Source organism: Hypomesus transpacificus, chromosome 10 (genome assembly GCF_021917145.1).
Source record: "Hypomesus transpacificus isolate Combined female chromosome 10, fHypTra1, whole genome shotgun sequence".
NCBI classification, from domain to species: Eukaryota; Metazoa; Chordata; class Actinopteri; order Osmeriformes; family Osmeridae; genus Hypomesus; species Hypomesus transpacificus.
Window position 1 is genome coordinate 11072863 of NC_061069.1, and position 21881 is coordinate 11094743.

A 21881-nucleotide genomic window follows, 5' to 3' on the forward strand; every position below is an offset into this window, starting at 1 on the left:
AAAAGATCCCCTTACATTCTTTTAAGATTTTTTTTATATTTAAACTAAAGTTCAATCGGAACTAATCCTAACTCTCTCCACATTAATCTACAACCCAGTATATCATTTATTGTGAGTAGGCACTTTGGAATGAATGAGTTAATAAAACAAAAGGTTTGCACCCAAATGAAAAAAAAAAATTGGGGGGGGGAGTGTAGGTTCTAATAGTGGTTCTGGGGTACTGAATGAAGATGGACATGTGCCAGTGTTGACTGATGGTCTTGGGAGGTTCTCCAGGGGACAGAGCACAAGGTCAGTGTTCTGGACTGCTAACATGACTGCTAAAAGGCAGAACCTCCTGAGAGGAGCAAAAACAGGAAGTAAACTTAGACTTCTAAATAAGATCATAACCCTCATTTTATGCAGGCCCTAGTGTATTGTAAGCAAACATGCCATATAAACACTCAACTAAATATATAATATACTCAAACTTTTCCAAGTGGGTGCCCCTTTTTCTGGAGTATCAAACCTCTCTGAGCAAATCGTTGTAGTTTAGAAAAGAACATTTTCAACCAAAATCTGAAAAGTTAAACGGTTAGACAAATATTTTCTGTAAAATCAAATGAAACAATTCCAATTCAGGTGGGCAGAGAGGATTTCCCATAGAATACAGGCTCAACACATGGGATGACTTCTACAGATTTGGGCTCCAGTTCCTTTCTTTGAAAAGGCTGTCACTGTACTGCTGATACAGGAAATGCACAAAAGAAAATACGAATCACAACAACAACATTCATTATTTACAAAGAGCGGATCCATGAGTTGTTTTCACGTTTGACATACTCTGTACTATGGCTGATTGTATAAAAAGAGAACACTGTCGTGATCCTAAGGATATTTTGACAATTTATGATCTTGAACATTATAAAGAAGTGCTGTAGCATTTTTACAGGCAATGGCAAAGTTGTGGTTGCTTTATCTCTTTGGATCCACAATAGATGAGATGAGGCAACCTGTATGGCACTTTGAAACTCACTTCACACTTTGTACAGCACTTCTCCACACCCTACATGGCAGTCTGACTCAATCACTTCCACGCCGTTGTTTTTGGTGAATACACTTATACGGATATACCTGTAGAATGCAGGCGTATCTCAACATTGGAAAAAAGAAACAACTATTTAGTTTTGAGAAGCTACAATTATTCAAACACAATTCCGCGTGCACAACAAATACTACCACAACGGGATTCTAGAAAAAAAAGACTGTTGAAGATGCAAACAGCCTTGATGTTCTCCCACTAACGACACTACCATGTATCATCTGTCATCATGAAACGCTTCATTAAACGGAGGGTGCGATTGGACCAGACAGAGTGGGGTGGACAGACGGGGGCAGGTTCAGACGGGGGCGGGGTGGGATAGGGGGCGGGGTCAAGCCGCGGAGCCCGTCAGACGTTCAGGTCGGAAGGTTGAGACTCCCTCCGTTCTCGGCCTGAGGGCTGGACATGCGGATCTGGGAGCTGCTCTTGCTCAGGATGGACAGCTGTGTCCCTCCGTTCACCCCGCTGCTGGCCAGGGAAGGATGACGTTGCTGTCTCAGGTCCACAGCAAAGTATCGGTTCACCGTCCAGCTGCGCCATTTCCTCTTGATCTCCGACTGCACCTTCAGGGAGAAACTTCACAAGGTCATTTTTAATGTACTTTAGCTGCAAGTCTGGCCGAGGTCCTTCCCTGCTCTAGGTCTGATAGGTCATGCTCTTTACGGCTTTACTGAAAGACTCAAATGTGCAAGATCCTAATATTATCGTGAAACATGAAAAAGGGAGACAAGCTTACCTCTCCATTGAGGAAGCAGTAGAGAACAGCCACAACGAAGCCCTGGAAGATGAAACAAATGACATCCGGATGAAAAGAGCAGCTAGTAACATTGTTAGCTTTCACCTCTAAAATCCCATTCATTCCCGTGTACAATTCACGCTAGCTGTTGCCAGTTGTAAAGGTCAAAGTCAGTATCCATTAGGAGTCATCGTGTCTCAATGCACAAAACAACTAAAAGATCAGAGTTGGGTATTTTTTAGTTATCTCCTCTCCTCATTTTTCTCTTCTCCTCCTCCAGTGTGTCAGAGGAGAAGCTCTGAGAGGAGACCTTCTAAAGAGAAGGAGACCACTGAGGATGCTACTGAAGGAGACGAGGATTGAAGTCTGAAATTCAGCCTGGGAGCTGAGAAAAGCAGTTTACCTGGAAGGAACCCAGGCCCAGCTCAAACACCAGCCTCTCCCTCTTGCTGACATCCTCTGGGGAGAAGGCGAACACCGTGTAATGAATACCGAACAGGGGGATGAGGAGGAGCGTGGAACGGGCAAGACGTCTGTCAACGACACAGAGGAGTCATGATCATTCAAAAAAGAACACCACAGTATCTGGTCAAAACATATCTTACAAAGACAGAATCTGTGTGCACAAATATAATCGACAAACCGAAAAGAAAAAGGTGTTCAGTGCTGAATAAGATGGCGTTGCCTGATACAACAGGCGTTGACTGGCACAGTGTTATTGGAAGGTTAATAAAACTGTGCTGTCATCCAGATGCCATCTTTCCCAGGCTGGTCTGGACTCTAAGCATGTAATGAGTGAACACACTACAAAAATACTCGACAGTACAGCAAAGTAATGGGGGGTGGGGGGACTTTACAGGCCTCACACACACTCACAAAATCTACACACCCGCGTACACAGACGTAGGCATGCATGCGCACACACACACACACACACGCACAATCCCACACTTACAGAGTGATGGTTGATAGCTCGGACATCCTGCAGGAATGCTGAACAGCCTGAGCGGGCTCACTGAAGCATTTCTGAGCACAGCTGCTACATTGCACGTGACGAAGACAACAGCAACACAACAAATACAACAGAGACGACACGTCTTTAGAGACAACGACACAACAGTGGGCGCACTACTATGGAGCACACAAGACCAATCACTCTCCACACCACATCCACCGACTGGACTGATCTGAGAGGAGCAGCCTAGATCAAGACAGAGACTGAAAAGGACTACTTTGAGACGAAGAAAACTCGTCCAGCAACAGACAACAGGAAGCCGGCAAGGAGAGTAGGATCAATTATCAGCATTATCAGCATGAAATCATGAATGAGTCAAAGACCTAATCTTGAGGATGACCCCTACGTACAACTTTACACAGTTAATACACATACAACACGTAATACCACAAGGTCTCATCCAGGTCTCAAACGTAATCTTAAACGTCTTCTGTTAATCTGTCATCATGGCTTCAAAAAGTTAGGTCATGCAATTCAGAATGAGAAAGAGATCCTGTCAGGGCAGAACAGACTGCTCATGAGGATAATAGAGAATAATATTCACTTAAAACGTCAACATGTTCACTTCTCTGATATTGGTGGTCGTGAAAACACTTTCATGAACGCCTTAGGAAACAACTAGCTATATATCTGATGAGTACTGTATAACCTAGTGTTACCATGTCGGTCACTTCAGTTCTCCCACTTACAGGTATATACTGGACTCGTTGCCTCCTATATCAGGAGACTGTAACTTCTGGACCAAGATGATTATGATGCCAATGAAGAGGACAAAGTTAATCTGCAGAATAAATAAAATAGCACACAGTCAGACTCACATTTGTTTTAATGATCAATTCTAGCAGATGAGCGACACACTCAAACTCTGAATTTTCCTTTATCTCAACGCATCCTCTATCCCTGGCCTGTCGCCATTTTACAACTGATTAGGGGTGGTCTTATGGTTCTGTTTATCTGAAGTACACAAAGAGAAACTTAAAGAAGGACTCAAATAAACCCTTCATATTCAGCTATGTAACTATCACAAAAAGCATGAGTCACTCTCACCATGATGGAAGTCACCACTGGTCCCTTTATGACCCACCAGAGGGCAGTGTTCTCATTTGTGTCCCAGCAGCTGCAGAACAAGAAGAAACCAGTTGGTGATTTTTAAAAATCTTATCATGTTCATCAATGACATGCGGGCTCTTATGCAAAAGATGAGTATGGTTAAAAGAAAGGGTTACCCATACCCGGTGTCATCAAAATGAAGCCTTAGAGCTGCCCACACAGTTACAGAAATGGTGGGTGTGCCTAGAGAGTAAAATATGAGAGAAGTATATAACAGGTTGTTTTTTATACCATGTATGTTCTAATAATCAAGTCAAGGTTGGAAACCCAAACACAGTAGTAATTATATATTTAATGATCCACTGATTAATTGAGACAATCTAGTTTGTATTAAACGATAACTCTTCTATAGCTGTCAAAGTTATGCAATTGCTCTAATTATATCTGGTGCAGATAACACTAGGCTTAAAAACAAAGTTCCATACTGTAAATTGGATGATAGAGAGCTGTGATTGGATGCCTACCCCAGCCAATGATGGTGTACCAATAGAAGTATCTTCGCTCAGGGAAGAACGTCTCCACCAATAAGGTGAAGAGGTACAGTCCTTCGATGAAGAGCCAGAAGTAGTTAGACATCACACAGTAGTGGAAGAACACCATTACTGTTCTACACGCCACCTGTGAACCACACAAAACACACCTTTACCTGTCTACACCTCGGAAGGTCTAACCTTAATGTCACATTTAATATACTACAAATATACCCTTCTGTTGATATGAAATAAGGAGGCATTTATAAGTAGGCAGGTGTAAATTATTTGGCTGTATGGTTCAATGTCAAAAATGACTGTTTTCCTAAACATTACACTGGGAGAACATCATTCAATGTTACCATGTTAATAGAGAATACATCCTCTGTGGACTTGATCAATTATCCTCTGATCCAATTCAGACCTCCGTGATGTCATTAAGGTGACCTGTGATTGCCATGGTGATGGGGGTGCAGTGGGAAGGCTGAGCGATAGCGAACAGTGAAGCTATTGATATGCTAATGCTCATCTATGGTAGATTTCCATAGCCCTACTAAAAACATAGGAGGGGCTAATTAGTTGTGGTTAACACGCACACATAAGAACAAAGAGGTGCTTGTTGCTGTTGAGCGGGGTCGGATTCATGTTGGTATTCAGGTAGATGAGATAAGATTCTAAGATTTTGTTTTACAAGATGTCTTTTGTAATAACTTCTCTTACTTAAAACAATGCCCCTTATAGAATATCAAACCTGGATGTAAAGATTGAGCAGGAGTTCAGGCGTGGCTTCCTGGAATGACCAGCAAGAGAGCTGAAACTACAAGAGGTCCACTCAGCAGTACTGGTACTGTTTGTATGTTCTCTGCAGTACTGACAGTGTTCTCTGCAGTACTGACTGTTCTCTGCAGTACTGACTGTGTTCTCTGCAGTACTGACTGTTCTCTGCAGTACTGACTGTGTTCTCTGCAGTACTGACAGTTTTCTCTGCTGTACTGACTGTGTTCTCTGCAGTACTGTCTGTGTTCTCTGCTGTACTGACTGTGTTCTCTGCAGTACCGACTGTTCTCTGCAGTAATGACTGTTCTCTGCTGTACTGACTGTGTTCTCTGCAGTACTCACTGTGTTCTCAGAGTACTGACTGTGTTCTCTGCAGTACTGACTGTGTGTTCTGCAGTACTGACTGTTCTCTGCAGTGCTGACTGTGTTCTCGCAGGACTACTGACCGTGTGAGCGAAGCAGTGGTTGCTGTCCTCCTCAGCATACAACACACCGTCCTTGATGAACACTGAGATGGCCCTCAACATGAAGGAGACAAACAGGTTCATGTGGATGAAGTTCCGAGTGCAGTGGAGCTTTCTGGGAGATTAGAGTCGAGATGACAGATATTTTAGTGTCTGGACACCGTGACGGAGCAGCCACATACCATCCTATAGCCATCACAAGGACAATAAGAAACAACCTATCATGACACCTCAGGACACTTAGAAAGGATTGGGACTTAGAAAGGCCGCAGTTGGCCAGCTCACCTGAATCTGCAGAGTATGACCATGGCTGTAGTGAGAGACACCAGCGATGTGCTATAGCCAACAGTGTACAAGGCCTTGACTGAGGCGTAGTACATATCCTAAAGGAAGGAACACATGGATGGAATGTTAGTATTTGATCACTGTTACACCAGCGGGCCGGGGGGGGGGGGGGGAGGGGGGGGGGGTAGGGGGGGGTAGGGGGGGGGGGGGGGTAGGGGGGGGTAGGGGGGGGGGTTTCTGGGACGATGCTGAGAGAGTCCTACCGGTTTGGTGGTGTTGTCCTCAAAGTAGCACACTTCCTCGTATTGAGGGAAGGGTTCAGACCATCCATCCAACGTACAGTTTCTAGTGATCTTCCCCATCTCTGAAACCCAAAGCACACATGCATCACAGTTTCTAGTGATCTTCCCCATCTCTGAAACCCAAAACACACATGCATCACAGGGTTGAGGCGGTACAGCTCAGTGGTGTGAGCATTTGCATGCAGATTAAATGATCCAACGTCTAAATCCAACCTTGAAAGTGTCTTTGAATACAAGTATTTGTAAAGTGAATACGTGATTGTGATTATTACTAGACTACATCAGTATGTACAACTGTTTCAGGACAGGAGTTCAACAGGAGTTAAACTCCTGTCGGGTAACTACTGTAGTGTCACCGCAGTCACCGGCGTCACCAGGGTAACTTGTGTCACTGCCACATACCGTCCTCTGGCTCCATGAAGGCATGGAAGAGCTCTGGACAGTTGACCTCCACTACCTCGCCCACGTTGGCAGCCTGCCAACATGTCAGGTTATCCCACGTCCATGGGCACGCTAGCGGGGCAGAGGACACACGACAGATACAGCAGGTACATATCTCCCATGCCAGGGACAGTCAATACTGGACACATAGCTCTGTGTGTCAGTCCCAGCGTTGGAGAGCATGCTGAGAGTTACAGTAAAAGCGAAGCCAGTTACAGTAATGATGTCACTGTATCTCCTCTCAGGAGGATCAGGGGGGGTCATTCTTGTGGTTGGCGTAGGAGAACCGAGTGTATTTAGTGTATTCTAAGATCTACAATTCACAACAATTTAGAGTTGTTCCATTACCGAACGTCTGCAAATTTCTGCAAGTTGTCTCTTATAACCACTCAAACCGAGACATCCACCCTGTTTACGTCTTTGACCTTAGCAAACTGTCACTGTGCTACTGAGGCAAAATAAGTCTGTAAGGGTAGTCATAGGAGATAGTTATTTATGGCTGGGTTAAATGTCAGTCCTATGTATTAAACGAGTGGTGCAAGAAACACAGTCAGCCAGTTTGCCTTTTAGTCCAGTTGAATTAAATGTAGCTGTTGGAACCTCAGTGTTCTCCTTCATGCTTCTCCAGTCTTTATCTCTACGACTGACGGTGTCATTTTTCTCTTTCTCTCACAAAGCCATTGTCTCCCACACCTTATTCCACAGACAGACACCGCAAACCGTGCTGTATGTACCTTAATATGTATCTTTATCTGTCGCTCTCTCTCCCTCTCTCTGAATGGGCCTGCTTGATACAATGATAAACAGGATAAACTGTGCTATAGAGACAGTTATTATATGTGTGTGTATCTGTGTGTGTGTGTGTATTTAAATCTGCGTATATCTGTATGTGTGTCCGTGCGTGTGTGCGTGTGTGTATGTGTGTTTGTGTGTCTGGGCAGAAAGCCTTTCCTCCTGCCAGGGTCTCTAATCTGTTTGGGTTCTGTCTGGTGAGCTGGACTCAAAGCCAATTACCTTTTAAAGGGCAACTAGGAGCCAATGAGCACAGCAGAGAGACAGAGAGGTAGCCTGCTGGATGAAGCACTGTCTGCATCACTGGGCCAAAGCCACAGGCACAGCTTGGATGCATCTCAAGTCAATGTGTGTTTTATCTCTAAGTAATAGATAATGTGATTGATACTGTGTGGCAGACATGGAACAACTGAGAATATGAAGAAAATGAGCAATGCTTCATAAGCTACCTACTCACACACACAAACACACACACACATACACACATACATTTCCACACTGAGGGAATCGCATATACACTTCTATCTCTTCACAAATGATGGACTAACACAGCTTGGACAGACCAACATTAATTGTACAATAATAGTATTCCAGATTCCAATCCAACTCAAACAGAATGCTAATCATCGGGCACTGATTGCTTACTATAAAACACCTGCCAGACATGTATGGAACTTTCTACATCAGCCATTGAGAAAAAAATTACATCACAGGTCAAAAGAGGCCTGGATAGAATCACAATCTGGTTTCAATTTAACATTGAATGTTGGGGCTACAAGCTTCTATGTTCGATCGTTCTTTTGAACAAGGACACATGCAGTCCAGCCCTAAATCGTCATGCTATCGTACCTCGTGACAATGTTGTCAGGTATGATGAACTGTCATTACCATCCTTCTGGTCCTAATCTCTGCAGTCCCTCTCTCTGCTGCTGTGGTCTACAGGACATGGGTAAAGATCTGCCAGCAAGCAGGGACTACATGCTTCCATTATCGCCCCCTTTCTTCCTCACTTTCGCTTGTTTCCATCCCTGAATCGTTTCTCTCTCTCTCTCTCTCTCTCTCTCTCTCTCTCTCTCTCTCTCTCTCTCTCTCTCTCTCTCTCTCTCTCTCTCTCTCCCTCCCTCCCTCCCTCCCTCCCTCCCTCCCTCCCTCTCTCCCTCTCTCTCTCTCTCTCTCTCTCTCTCTCTCTCTCTCTCTGCCTCTCTCCCTCTCTCTTTCTCTCTCCCTCCCTCCCTCCCTCCCTCCCTCCCTCCCTCCCTCCCTCTCTCTCTCTCTCTCTCTCTCTCTGCCTCTCTCCCTCTCTCCCTCTCTCTTTCTCTCTTCCCCAGATGGGTTTCTGCTAACTTGGCGTTTTTAATTTCCGCGGCAAACGATTTGCTGTCAGCAGAACCATAGGGCTGCTCTGTTTTCAGGGACAGTAAGAGAGATAGGGATCAGTTAAAGGGGCGGTACAGGCCAATGATTCTGACCACATGGTCTGAAACAGTTAGTGCAGTCAGATGCTGTAGGCTAAGGTTGTTTTTTAGCATGAAAGATTGATTTTGTTATCCAAAAACGAATTTTTGGCGATACAGTTCTGCTTCTGTGGTTCTCTGGTGAAACAGCTTGAGACTGCATTTAAGCATCAGAGTCAGAATTCTAGGCGTCAATAATTCGCCCTGACGTTTCATATATAATTTCGGATAACATACAAAGAATTAAAAAAATCCCTCTTGCGTCATCTAGGTGTCTAGTTATGAGATCTAGTTCTACAGTGGCCCCTTTTCCCTCTCCAGAGTGGCCTTGTGGCTGCCAACGAGCACATGAGTCAGAGAGGACGCTAAGAGATGCATTCTGTTCGTCCGTTAGTTCTCGGCTACTTGTAGCTAATATAAAAACCCTCTCTCTGTCCAACAGGATGATTGCTTCCAGATTTTGCATTCTTGATTCCCTGTTTATTTTAAAGGGGCTCCTGAGGGAAGCAAGAGAGTGAGAAGCTGTATCAAATCTAAAAACAGAAAAACACACAAACACAACCACACGCACACACACACAAAAGTTCACAAACACGCACACACGTACACAAAACTCTCACAAACACCACACTCTCACAGATTCAGGCCCATACCATATTCTAGGTCGTCATCAGGGTCATGCAGCGCAATCTTTTCCATGCACTTTTCGTGTTCCCGTTGAAGGATGCAACTGAACACCTCTGAATGCATGGAGGCCACCTGAAAAGACACACAAACACACAGACACACCTCAGAATGCACTCCAACACAAATGTAGTACATAAACAGGAAGAGAATTCAGTCTCTATTATAAGGACAATTTTTCGAAATTCACTGAACACAGCTCAGGCACAGTCAGTCGGTCGATTTTAGTGGAGAAGAACAGTTCACACTTTTGAAAAATACAATTTCCTCGGTCCCGTCAGGGTAATCATGGTCTCTCTCCATGGTTCATGTTTTTCCTGAATTCGTTTCTCTTCTGTTTTTCTTTTCTCAGCTTTTCCACCTTTGCACCCTCCCCCTCCACTCCGGCCCCGTCTCCCTCAGTAGTGAGTGATGTGACCCTAGCCTTCTCACTGCAGACCCACTCGTCCTCCTCTCCTTTCAGCAGGATCCATCATCAAACAAGCTGCCTTGGCCTGAGACACATTTACCGTCACTGATGGAACCAGCCTCATTACGAGTCATGCCATTACCTCCTATTGGAGAACAGGGCTAGGGAGGACACCATTTTCATCTTTTTCATCTTCAAAGATGTGCCCCATGTGGTCAACCCCTTTGTATTTTATAATAATGAGCATCTATGTTGCTTAGCACCAGGTAGTTCGTCATTCACATAGCAGGCCTTAACAGTTGTGTGTTTGGCCAACATGGAACTTACAAACAGTACGAAAACACCTGAATGTGGAAGTTTAGAGATGTGCTGGTGAAACATCATACAGAGTTGATGACAAGACATGTTCTGTATCTAAACGCAGATATTTTTACTGAACCCGTGCATGAATGCACACACAAAGATGCACACAGAAACACACACACGGAAACACACACACAGAAACACACACACAGAAAAACACACACACAGAAACACACAAACACAGATACGAGCACACACAAGCACACACAAACATTCTGGAAGAGAAGAAGCAGCTGTCTCTGGAGTGACTGTAGCTGTTGTTGATGATGATGGCGTGTCTGTATGCCAGTCTCTTGTCTCCTTAGCAGGCCAGCTGTGAGCTGTCACATATTCTAGACAAATCACTGGAGTGTGAAAACACACCCAAAATACCTTTTTAATAGTGACTGGAGAAAGTTAAGGTCCCTCATTTAGGGAAAAGACCACTGAAATTAATCAAACAATCTCCACAATTCTCCCCTGCCCTCTCATCTCTCCCATCTCCTACCTGTGAAAAGATCCCTGGCCAGATAAGTCCACCATTTTGGATCCGTATAGCCTGCAGTTTCCCCCCAGGCCCATTTGACAGAAGCAGATAGCTCATTGGCTCCCACCTCTGTGGTAGAAATGTTGGTCATATGCATAGATGTATGTGTATGAAATCTATAAGCAGAGACCGCTATATGATGGTTTGACCATCAGAAGAACCATTTGTTCTAAGTTTATATAAGGCAGGGTTTTAGGGTTGTTCTGGATCACTCTTACGAACGATCTGTGTGGATGGCACCTCCTTCGTTAATGACTGATCAGCAAAGCTTTGTTTAATCTTACGTAATTGTATAATCTAAATAAATTGTATTGAAACCACATCTCTCTTGATAATTCAGATCTACACAGTGCCACTTGAATTCTTCCATTACACCTCCCAGCAGGAACCAGCTGAGATCATAAAACTTTCATTCGATCTCTCAGACCACCAGCAGAACATGGACATCACCCAACCGACTAAGCACTGAGGGTGAGAAGAAGCAGTGTTGCTGATGTCCTCAAACGGGGAGGGAGTGTTGGGGTTTAGGGGGGTGGGGGGAGGGGGGGGGGAAACAACAACGGATGGAGCACAAGGTGATTATGGACGAGGGGGTGCTGGGAACATTGCTCCATGTCATGTACGCTGCACAACACCACCACACTGGGAGACCATCCCTCACACACACTTCTTTCTCATAGCTTCAGCTTCTGCCCATAAGCTATATTGCAGTTGGGCTGAATAGTGTTTCATTACATTTAGCAGACGCTCTTATCCAGAGCGACTTACAATACAGGGACATTCCCCCCGAGGCAAGTAAGGTGAAGTGCCTTGCCCAAGGACACAACGTCATTTAGCACAGCCGGGGCATCGAACCGGCAACCTTCTGATTAATAGCCCAATTCCCTAACCACTCAGCCATTTAACCCCATTCATCCAACTGTCCCTTCTGCTGCTGTTGTCAGGCCCGGTCAGCTGCCTGCAGCCAGAGAGGAGGAGCACAGACCTGGGATGTCGGCTGATGTGCCAGAGTGGCATATGGCGTTTTCATTCAATCGCCCGCAGCTCCCAGCCACACATGAATCCACAACAGCACCCCAGAGAGGGACAGTTCTGACGACACACGCACACACGCACCAAGAACACGCACCAAGAACACGCACCAAGAACACACACCAAGAAAACACACCAAGAACACGCACCAAGAAAACGCACCAAGAACACGCACCAAGAAAACGCACCAAGAAACACATACAAACGTACACCGCAGACACACACACACACACACACACACACACACACACACACACACACACACACACACACACACACACACAGACAGACAAACACATATAAACACAAACACATATAAACACATGATACCCACACTACTAGTGGTGTTGTCTAATCCAGACACCCCCCCCTGTTTTCCACCTCGACAGGCTGAGTGCGATGGTGTCAGCAGAGTGGTTCTGTACTCACCAAGGGCAGAAAGAGGATGGCAGGCAGCAGGTGGCCTCTCATTGTGTCCTGTGAAGTGTACTGCTCCAAGATGCACTGCACTGCTGTGCTAGGGAGTATATGTGGGTACTTGTGCGTGTGTTTGTGTGTGTGTGTGTGTGTTCACAGGAATCCCCTGAGAGAGCTCCACTTGGCTCTACGGCAATCCGACATCAAGACGTCTGAAACACAGGAGCACATGACCCTACATCAGAAGCAAGACCGGCGTACACACACGCACACGCACACACAGTCAATTCTAAACAGCATTAAAGCAGAACCCATTTGACACGGTGTCCTGCTCGTAATGACATACACACACTGGCATCTTCCTCAGTTTAGCGTGTGCTCATCAGCTCTGTGATGTTCCCTGACAGCCTCAAGCTAGGAAGGGGGGAGAGAGAGCGGGAAAGGTGAGGGCTCAGCGGGTTTATGAGGTATTTCCAGTCATGACACCGTGACCATAATGAGATGGAGATTGTCGGCCAGCAGCTCAAGCAGTGTGATAGTGCTGATGTCTGGATGCAGACAGCTCAGAGCTCCGTCGCCACCCCCTCCCTCCCTCCCTGCCCGCCCGCCCCGGATCTTAGTCATCCCTAAAACTAAAAACGGATGAATCACGTCAAACGTTCAGCCCGTTATAAGGCTCGCACGCACGCACGCGCACACACACCCACAAGGACATGACAGATGCACATACAATCCAATCCAGAATGTGCACAAACACGAGGACTCACCACACACACACACACAAGATTGTCTCTGTCTCTACCCTCTAGTTGCGAATCCAATTACTCCTAAACCAGCTCTCAGTTGGTTTATCAAATAATAGAACAGCCTATGCTTAGGGAACAAACCCATAGATACAGAGAAGGATAGTGCCTGTCAAATAGAGATGATACTAGCCTGGATGGGATGTAGACAGACGCACATGAGATGGGTTTTCTCTTTTTTCCCCACCGTACCAATTCAGTCAAGTACGAGGTCATCGCTCGTTAGGACTACATAGACAATGCTGTCGATCTTTTAATCATTTGACGTACTGTCCGGAAAAAAACATTGAAGTCGGAATTTAACGTATATGACCGAAAGGCAAATGAGCAGCATGAAATTCCAAATAGGGATCTTTCTGCCGGTGCAGAGCATGCTGATCCACCTCCACTGGGGGTTGGAGTGACGTGGGCCTCGGTGACACATGGCAGATGTCAGCCATGTGGCGTAGGAGTGAGGGGCCCTGGGGTTATGAGGAGCCGTGTTGAGGACATCACACTGAGTGAGCGCACACTAGAGATGATCAAGAACCTAATATCACAGATTCTACGACTTGCTCTGGTCTTGTTCCCTCATTCATAGACTTGATTGTGGATACTATTGATTATTGACCATTTTATCTGACGAGTTGAGGAAACCAATGAAACTAGACTTGTGTGTCTATTCATGTTGGTGCACTGAAGAATGCTAATTAGCTTGAGCACACACACACACACACACAAGCCAGGCACAATTACACATACATGAATTCCCACATCATAATCCTTTTCATCTCTTGACAAGTTGACCACTTAAGTTGACATGTAAGCCCTGTTACTACTTCACACAGTGTGTGAAAGATAGTCTGCAAGAAACGTTTTTTTTCTTTTCTAAAATGGATCTCAGTGATAACAACAACCTAACAATCAGTATCAAATACATTCAGAATTGTTTTGTTGTTCTGTGTAAGATTTCCAAACCACTGTATATAATACATTTTACCCCCAAAGATATGCTGCACATGCAATATCATCATAGAGGAAAGAAAATGCTTTTAATCATGATTTCCTGCTAACAATGAGACTTTATGATGAGGTTCCATCTTGTAAAAAAAACATTACCATAACATCCGATTGGTTTGTATATATTTGTCGGTGGGTGAGTGAGTAATCTCACAATCTGAAACGTTTGGTAGATTTACATGATATCACATGTTTTATGCATATATTATCATGCAATAGTTTGCAACATTTCAGACATATTAATTGCATGGCTGACAATTGTGGTTCACACACATATTGATGGATTTGTTTTACACGGGATTGGTCAATCACAATGCACCACGCAGAATTAATCTACCTTCCCTCAATTTTAAGTGCATTAATGAGTGACGCATACATTTAATTCACAATGGGCTATTCCTTATAATTGCCCTTAGCCCTTGAAAGCAAAAACGCCAGCATAGCCCACATATAGACCTATGACATAACATAGTCCACAACACAACCAGCAACCTCCCTGGAGATAGCCACCCGTCCCGATACTCATGGTCTGCCGCAAAACCCAAGCACGAATTCAGTCAGTCAGTCACTCACTCACTTTTATTTCTCATTAAGATGAAATATCCAGATGGTCTTTTGCATTTGGAACCTTTTCTCTTTCATGGTTCTCTTGGGTAACCAATTAACTCACTTGAATTTAACAATCCTGCCTTGAAATAAAGGAATGCATCTGACAGCTACGCCAAGGCGAAACACATAAGAGGGAACATATCTTGTACAGTAACAGCCTAATGCTACACAATAAAATAGCGTAATCGTACTGAATCTTACCAGGCAGCCATTGGTCTCAGTAGAACTATTATCTTTACCCTCTTTACTGAAGAAAAGGACAATCCGGTCGTTGTCTGGAAGAGTTGGAAACATGCAGACTGGTTAGATCGTGTTCAAATGACAGGTAGTGCTGCTGCTGCTGCAGCGCGCGCTCACCAAGGCTGCACCATGAAGAGGGGTGTCCGTGCCTCTGGACATTCCAACCCGCCCCAGCACAACAACTTCTTATTCAAAAAGCGGAGAGCATCAAACAGACAGCGAAAACTGAGAAGACGCGTAGAAACAAATGTCGTTGGCGATACCGAAAAAGATTAAATGGAATTAGGTTTCTGTAGTGCTGTTCGCTTAATAGACAAGCCCTGTGTCTCGCTGATGTTCTCTATATGAAATAAAGAACGAAGACAGGCTGTAAAAGTGACTTAAGTAGCCAGCTATTTCACTTTTGGTCTCGCGCAGCCGCCCCCGTGGAGCAGTTGTTGGGAACTGGGGGCCAGCCTATAAAGTGACTCTCGTGAAGTTCATCAAAATAGAGTTTGCCTATGGACGCAATTTCACATATGTTTAGCAAATTATTTAACATATCCCAGCGGTCCAGGAGTGATGTTATGCTGATTTAAGCCTTATTGCATACATTTGTTTCAATCCTCAGAAAAAAAATTATTCACTACAAACCAAGTGGAGGACAGAAGAGCTTTTTCTGGTGCCTTACTTGTAATACCAACTTATTTTGCACGAGAGCTTCCAAGTTGGTGACAAGAAGCCACATAGTTCACTACCATTTAGGCCACTCGACTAAGCCGCAGGCAAAACAAGAGTTTGGTTCATCAGATTCAGGACCCTGGACAGCGGCATTGAATCGCACGCATGCTGTGAAAATGACGAAATGGCCTGCTTCGATGTTCCAGTGTAGGCAGGCCTGTCATGATTGAGTTTTCCTAAGAGAGTGAGTGGTATTTAAAGCGTCAAGTCAGCGAGTAAACCGTGTCTCTAGAAGGGAGGATGATCCGAACATTTAACCAGCATTTAGATCCGAGCACAAGATTGATTACCCAGCTTGGCTGATTTGATAGATGGCCCATAAAATCAATGATTGCATCAACAAATGCGATCCACTTTCTCAAAGTATTTGGGTATGATTATACTTTAATATGCTCTAAAAATACACATCTTTAGACCTGCATTTTTAATTCACTGTAAATGTGTTGGTCAGCTGGTGTGATGACTCAGATGGTCCACATGTGAGGGTGCTAGTCTTCCTCTGTTGGGAGGCCGGAGCAACAGCAGGAAAACAGTTTACGAACACGCCGGAAGAATCCACGGATGCCTCCTTTCTTATGCTTTTTGAGAAGGTCCTGACTGACATCTGAAAATGACATCACTTATTATGAAGTGCCGTCAAGATTATTATTCATACTCTGCATGGCACAGGAGAACACATATATGTCATCACAATGAAACGATTTGGATGTCGAGGTGAACAAGTAGGCCCACACTCACCCCGGTTCTCCTCTGCCACATCTCTGCACACATCTCCCAGGACCTGAATGTTCTAGAAACACAGAACCATGTCAGAGAACCGAAACAACATCTACCCAACAGTAGAAACCATAGACAATACCCAGAGTGAATAACAATATGTTACAATGCTATTTAACATGATACAAAAGTTGATACAAAAATAATAATAATAATTTTTCAGAACATCAATAGATTGTTGTGTCTCACCATGGGGTGCTGGAAATCAGAAGTGGTTGCTAGGACACAGCCGATGACCACGCCGGGTTTCTCATCTGACAGTTCCGGCTCCACCTTGGGAGCTTCCACCTCCAGGAGGATGCTCAGAGTCTCTACTGGGAATCTGGATGCAGCAGTGGTCTTCGGAGACCTCGGGGAAGGCTGAACCTGGTCTGAAGTGATCTCAGTGATAACTGCCTTCATCACTTTATCATTGTGAGCCATGACGAGTTCCTGGAGAACGTCCTCCATGGAAACTGCAGGACCTCTGGCCTGGGCAGACACCTTGGGGGCAGCCTCATGACCTCTGGCCTGGGCAGACACATTGAGGGCAGCCTCATGACCTCTGGCCTGGGCAGACACATTGGGGGCAGCCTCATGACCTCTGGCCTGGGCAGATATCTTGGGGGCTGCCTCAGGAAGGCCATCTTCCACTGTTAAGCCTTCGCTGAAGTTATTGTTCTGTTAACAGAGTATATATCATTTTGGCACACACTATACACTGTTTTCTGGCAATACGTGTTAATGGATTCACAAGGAAATAGTGAGATGTTTAACTCCTACAATGGCAGCCTTCACCTTGACAGCTCTGTCTGCCTGCAGGAGAAGATCTTTAATGGAAACTTCCGGGGTAGCTGTGGTGGCCATCTCACACATCTGGTTGGAGAAGTCCTCAGATACATCAGTCCCCATGTTTTCCGTCTCCAGCAAAAGTATATTAGGAGTATCATTTAAGTACATGTGCTGCAGGTTTCTCTGAATTTAACACATACCAGTGCCAGGAAGACCTTATCTTAAGATTTATTTAAATACATGTACTGTACGATATTGAAAAACAAGACACTATTACAATACCTCCATGTCATCCACGATGGCTGACATCACAGAACGAGTCACATCCAGACCATGAAATTCTGTGCTGTCGTGTCCAATCAGCTGGAAGGATGTCAAGGCATGCTCAAACCTCTGGAAGATGGCAACCACCATGTTCTTCACCACTCTGTGAGTGCTGGAACTCATGGCTGAGACGTCCTGGGGAGTGAGCACAGAGCTGGCTGCATCCTCCACAAGCCTGAAGACATCTACACTGGCTGCCTTGGCCCACGGTCCCTCCATGGAGGTGAGGCCTGGCTGCTCAGAGTTGAACAGTGATCCCCATAGCTGCTCTTCTCTGTCCTCCAGGAGGTAGTTGAGAGTAGCTGTCACCAACTCAGGGACCAGCTTCTCGGCTCTTTGGAGCAGCGTTGCTGTGCTTGTTGGCACCTGCTTGTTTGGAGCCCCTGCATCCCCAGCAGGTGGAGATGACTCTCGCTCGCCCTTGGTGTCATGCACGGCGCTGCACGCCAGGTTGGAAAACAGGGGGAGGAGGAGATTCCTGACCTTAGCTTCGGCCGATGGCCTGATCATGTACAGGAACATCTCAAGTCCTTCCAAGGTGACCTAGAAGAATGGAAAAGAAAGAGAGAGCGAGAGAGCGAGAGAGCGAGAGAAGGAGTGAAAGAGAGAAAGAGAGAAAGAGAGAGAGAAAGAGAGAAAGATAGAAAGAGAGAAAGAGAGAGAGAAAGAGAGAGAGAAAGAGAGAAAGAGAGAAAGCGAGAATGAGATAATCCACTACCAGGATTTTCCTGGGTGTCTCATGAGAAAACTTCTTGATGTTGTCTCATAGCCTACCTTCCTTCCAAACTGCTTAGAGAGACGTCGCTCCCTCTCCAGTTCTGTAAAGACCTTTTTTTCAATCTCCTCCAGCACAGGACGACTGAGGACATGTTGAGGTCTACAGAAGAGGACACGTGTGACTGGACACACATTTTCAGTGAATTTTCTAGAACTGTGAAAAGTGAGACGCGTAAAGCTTGCTTACGCCGGTCCGAATCTTTCCACTCTCAACAGCAAATCCTTAACATGTTCCAAGTTGACCTGGTCAGGAACATTTCCCAGTTTTTTGAGGATCAAAAACTGTCGTATGATAGTTTTCTGCAAGATACATACTGAATTTACTGGTCTATGGGGATGGTTGTAGTGATACTTATGCTACCAGTCCAATAGTACAATCTTACCTGTCCTTTACACAAATCCATCATCGATTCATCATCAAGCAGATAACTTCTGCCCTAGAGAATGAGATAATAATAATGTTTTTAATCAACATTTGTTACAGAAACGTTAAACATCATTAGATCAGATGTAGTCCGAGAAATATACATTTTGACTATTTGAAAACGATCCGTAATATTACGGAAATTCAACTAAGCCTATTGCCCAACTGATCACGCAGGTTATGTTGAGCGTGATAGAGAAAGTTTGGAGCCTGCCTGAAAGATCATCCTGCAGGCTAGGTTAACCAAGCCAAAAATATTGTGAACAGACTCGAAATACCTCAATGAAAAAGTCAAATCTAAAATAAATGTGTGTGAAGTCAGAGTATAGTCACATGTGCTAAACCTACAAAAGTCGACAGGTGAGAAGTAGTTCGTTGCGTTGGGCTGCCGTTCTCTGTGTTTTTAATTGTCCTTTGATAAATTAGACCACGCAACATAACATATTATTCAATGTTACATGATGTGATTAATGAGAGTATACGTACCTCACACTAAGAAGCAAACAGGAACCGTTGATTGGGGTAATTTGTTTCGATTAAAAACAGTTAGCGCACTGTTTTTATAGGTCGTTTAGCGGTGTTGATTTGCCAGTGAATGATTATACCGCTTGTTATACCGCAATCAAAGTTGTAGATGCAGTTTTTGGAATGTTGAGTAACATTGTGACACTTTTATTATGATCCGTATGGCCTGATGTGACGATGTCGACATTGTGGATAATGTCAGTTTTTATTTAATCAAAATGTTATATCAAAGAGGAAAAGCATGCAACATCCTGTTCCTCTGTGTTAGGCCTAATTGATAAGCGTAGGCATAAGTACAATTTGGTGGCCCATGAAATACTGGTTCAAATTATAATTTGTTATACCCTGTTCAGTACCACAATGTATTTCAAAGCTTATTTAGCATTCCATGAAGTGAGATGATGGGATAAGATTCCAAGTACCTAAACTGAATAAAACAAAAATTCATCTCATGAGATTTATTTGGGGTTCACAGTGACCCCAGAAGATTCTAGGGGTCCTTCGGGCATGTTTACTGTGATTGCGCCTCCAGTTAAGGACTCTCAGCAATGTCCCCATTGAGGGAAAAATGGACATCACTCTATCATTTCAGTCAGCAGACATGTCTATTTTTATCTCTCTAATAGCTAGAAAAACAAACTTTGAATCAGTGGCTGCAGAGCTGTTTCCATGGCAAATGCTCTCTCTCTTCCAGACTGCCATCAAGTGCTCTTCTGTACTCTTCCCTTACTGGTTACAGGAAGAGAACAGAGTAACCTTACTTTACAGTGTACCTTTCTGTTCTGGTGATGTCAGTGCTTCTTGATATATTTTCAAATTTATTCGGCTGATTTGTGTGCACACCAAGTGGTTGTCGACAAATTCTTTCTTGCTTAGTATACTGTACCTGGCAAGGCAGATTTTACGAAAACCTCAATGGTTTCATTAGACTTTTCTCATCTAGATGAGAGACAGCCCACCAGCTCTTTGTGATACGATTAATACATTTAACATGTATACATGATACAAATATCGGGGATTACTTATTCTTGTTTATGGAACTCTGTCTGAATTGTGTTTCAGGCCTTCATCTGAAAGATTAAGTAAGTAAACAGTTCTGTACTGTAAGTGACTGTGAACAGTAGATGAGTCCGGAATGTTCTCCTCCTTCGTGCCTTCGTTAGGATGTCTCAGCCTCTTCAGAGAGTGTGTGATGATGCCCGTCTCCTCCACTCAATAAGGCTCTCCACGGGAGCCTCCCTCTCCCCCAGTCCCCCCACAGTCCTTACCCCCCCTCCCCCTCCCTCCCTCGTCTCAACAAGACCCTTGGCAGCTGGATCGCCATGGCAACTTATCTCCGACGCAATGTGGAAGGGATGTTTGGAGCGGTCGAGTGCCGAGGCCGTCCACAGACCCAGCCTGATCCCAGTAGGGGGCTCGGCCAGAGACCTGTTGAGACGTCGCAGAGCCCGGTGCTTTTTTTTCCCTGGCCCCTCCTCCTCTCAATTCCCTCACTCCTCTCTTTCCTGCTGGGTTTAGTACGGCGAGGAATTAATCATTGTGCTCATTCACGTGAAAAGGCAGAGACGGAAAAGAACACAGGTTTAGACAGTCTGCCAAGTCCACCACATAACGAGCGATACGTGTTTGGAGTTGAGAAATGCAGTTGTTATCCGAGCCAAGACAAATGAGGACAAATGAGGACAAATGTGTGCATTCCCTTCAGTTTGATAGTTTTTCTATTACTCCACACGCACTGCATAGTTTATTCTTAACATTTATAGCCAAACAGCAAGGCAATTAATACCGTTTTAATGTAATTCAGGCTGTTAGAATTCAATATCTGCAAAGAAGAGTCTGTCAGGGAATTTGTACGCTGTAGCTGTCAGTGTCAGCACTGTCTGGGATGTTTCTGTCTATTCGGTTTCTTTGACAAGGCTATTCAAAAGCTTTTGATTGCCTTTAATGTGCACCGTGCTTTGCAGAACGACTTCATGAAAGCATGCTGTATAATTGCAGGTTGTCACAAGAGGGGGACGCGACTTGACGACATGTTCTCACAAGAGTGACGGATGTCATTACACAAACTTTTCCTTCGAATGAAAACAATTTGAAATAAAATTAGAGTGAAATAATTTCTTCTGTGTGTATGGCGTATGTGTGTGTTGAAGCATGCATGTGTTTTGTGTGTGAAATTGTGTGTGCGCTTGTGTGTGTGTTCGAGTCATGTATCTAAAGTAATGACAGGATGGCAAGATGTTGAATACAAGGTGAACTACATGATTATTAATTCAACACTCTTATCATCTTTCAGGAAAGACAGCATGACATTCCAAGCCATACATCTGATATGCAAGATCGATATTTCAGCAACGGTACAGTAAACACACATACATAAACAGATACACAGCCCTAATACATCGCATTTGGTGCATATTAACATTCATTATTGTCCAGATAAAGATTGATATTCATATCAGCCTATGATCACCTCCACCAACACAAAAATTGCAGATCAATCAGAGCTGCCGCGTACAAATTATTGATTGAAACGGTTCTCGTTAAAAAACCAAGT

The 21881-nt window shown here is 44.5% G+C and overlaps 1 protein-coding gene and 1 long non-coding RNA gene across 3 annotated transcripts; both read right to left on the bottom strand.

Moving 5' to 3' along the window:
* Positions 1-15421, bottom strand: adcyap1r1a (adenylate cyclase activating polypeptide 1a (pituitary) receptor type I). Of its 2 annotated transcripts, XM_047028057.1 has the most exons (16): positions 15127-15421; positions 14971-15044; positions 12371-12570; positions 9581-9686; positions 6643-6753; positions 6202-6302; positions 5939-6036; positions 5636-5768; positions 4407-4560; positions 4065-4125; positions 3880-3949; positions 3522-3613; positions 2773-2856; positions 2221-2350; positions 1818-1859; positions 1-1657 (listed from the first exon to the last, which is right to left on the bottom strand). In XM_047028057.1, the coding sequence occupies exons 3-16, from the start codon at positions 12410-12412 to the stop codon at positions 1430-1432; spliced, it is 1452 nt and encodes a 483-aa protein (XP_046884013.1). In that variant the 5' UTR covers positions 12413-12570; positions 14971-15044; positions 15127-15421; the 3' UTR covers positions 1-1429. The 2 variants fall into 2 exon arrangements, with proteins under 2 accessions (XP_046884013.1, XP_046884014.1); XM_047028058.1 differs by lacking the exon at positions 15127-15421 and having other exon boundaries at positions 1-1644; positions 14971-15119.
* Positions 15422-16181: 760 nt separating this feature from the next.
* On the bottom strand, positions 16182-16800 carry LOC124472104. Its single transcript, XR_006956613.1, has 3 exons — positions 16696-16800; positions 16468-16519; positions 16182-16333 (listed from the first exon to the last, which is right to left on the bottom strand). It is a non-coding gene; the product is annotated as an uncharacterized LOC124472104 (long non-coding RNA).
* Positions 16801-21881: the final 5081 nt, after the last annotated feature.

Bases quoted from the DNA above. Each gene is read 5' to 3' on its own strand.
- adcyap1r1a (XM_047028057.1), bottom strand. From the start codon at position 12,412: ATGAGAGGCCACCTGCTGCCTGCCATCCTCTTTCTGCCCTTG. The intron at 3,950-4,064 runs GTATGGGTAACC...CTTGTTCTGCAG, and splicing joins CTTCATTTTGATGACACCGG to CTGCTGGGACACAAATGAGA. The intron at 2,857-3,521 runs GTAAGTGGGAGA...CGTGCAATGTAG, and splicing joins AACGAGTCCAGTATATACCT to CAGCTGTGCTCAGAAATGCT.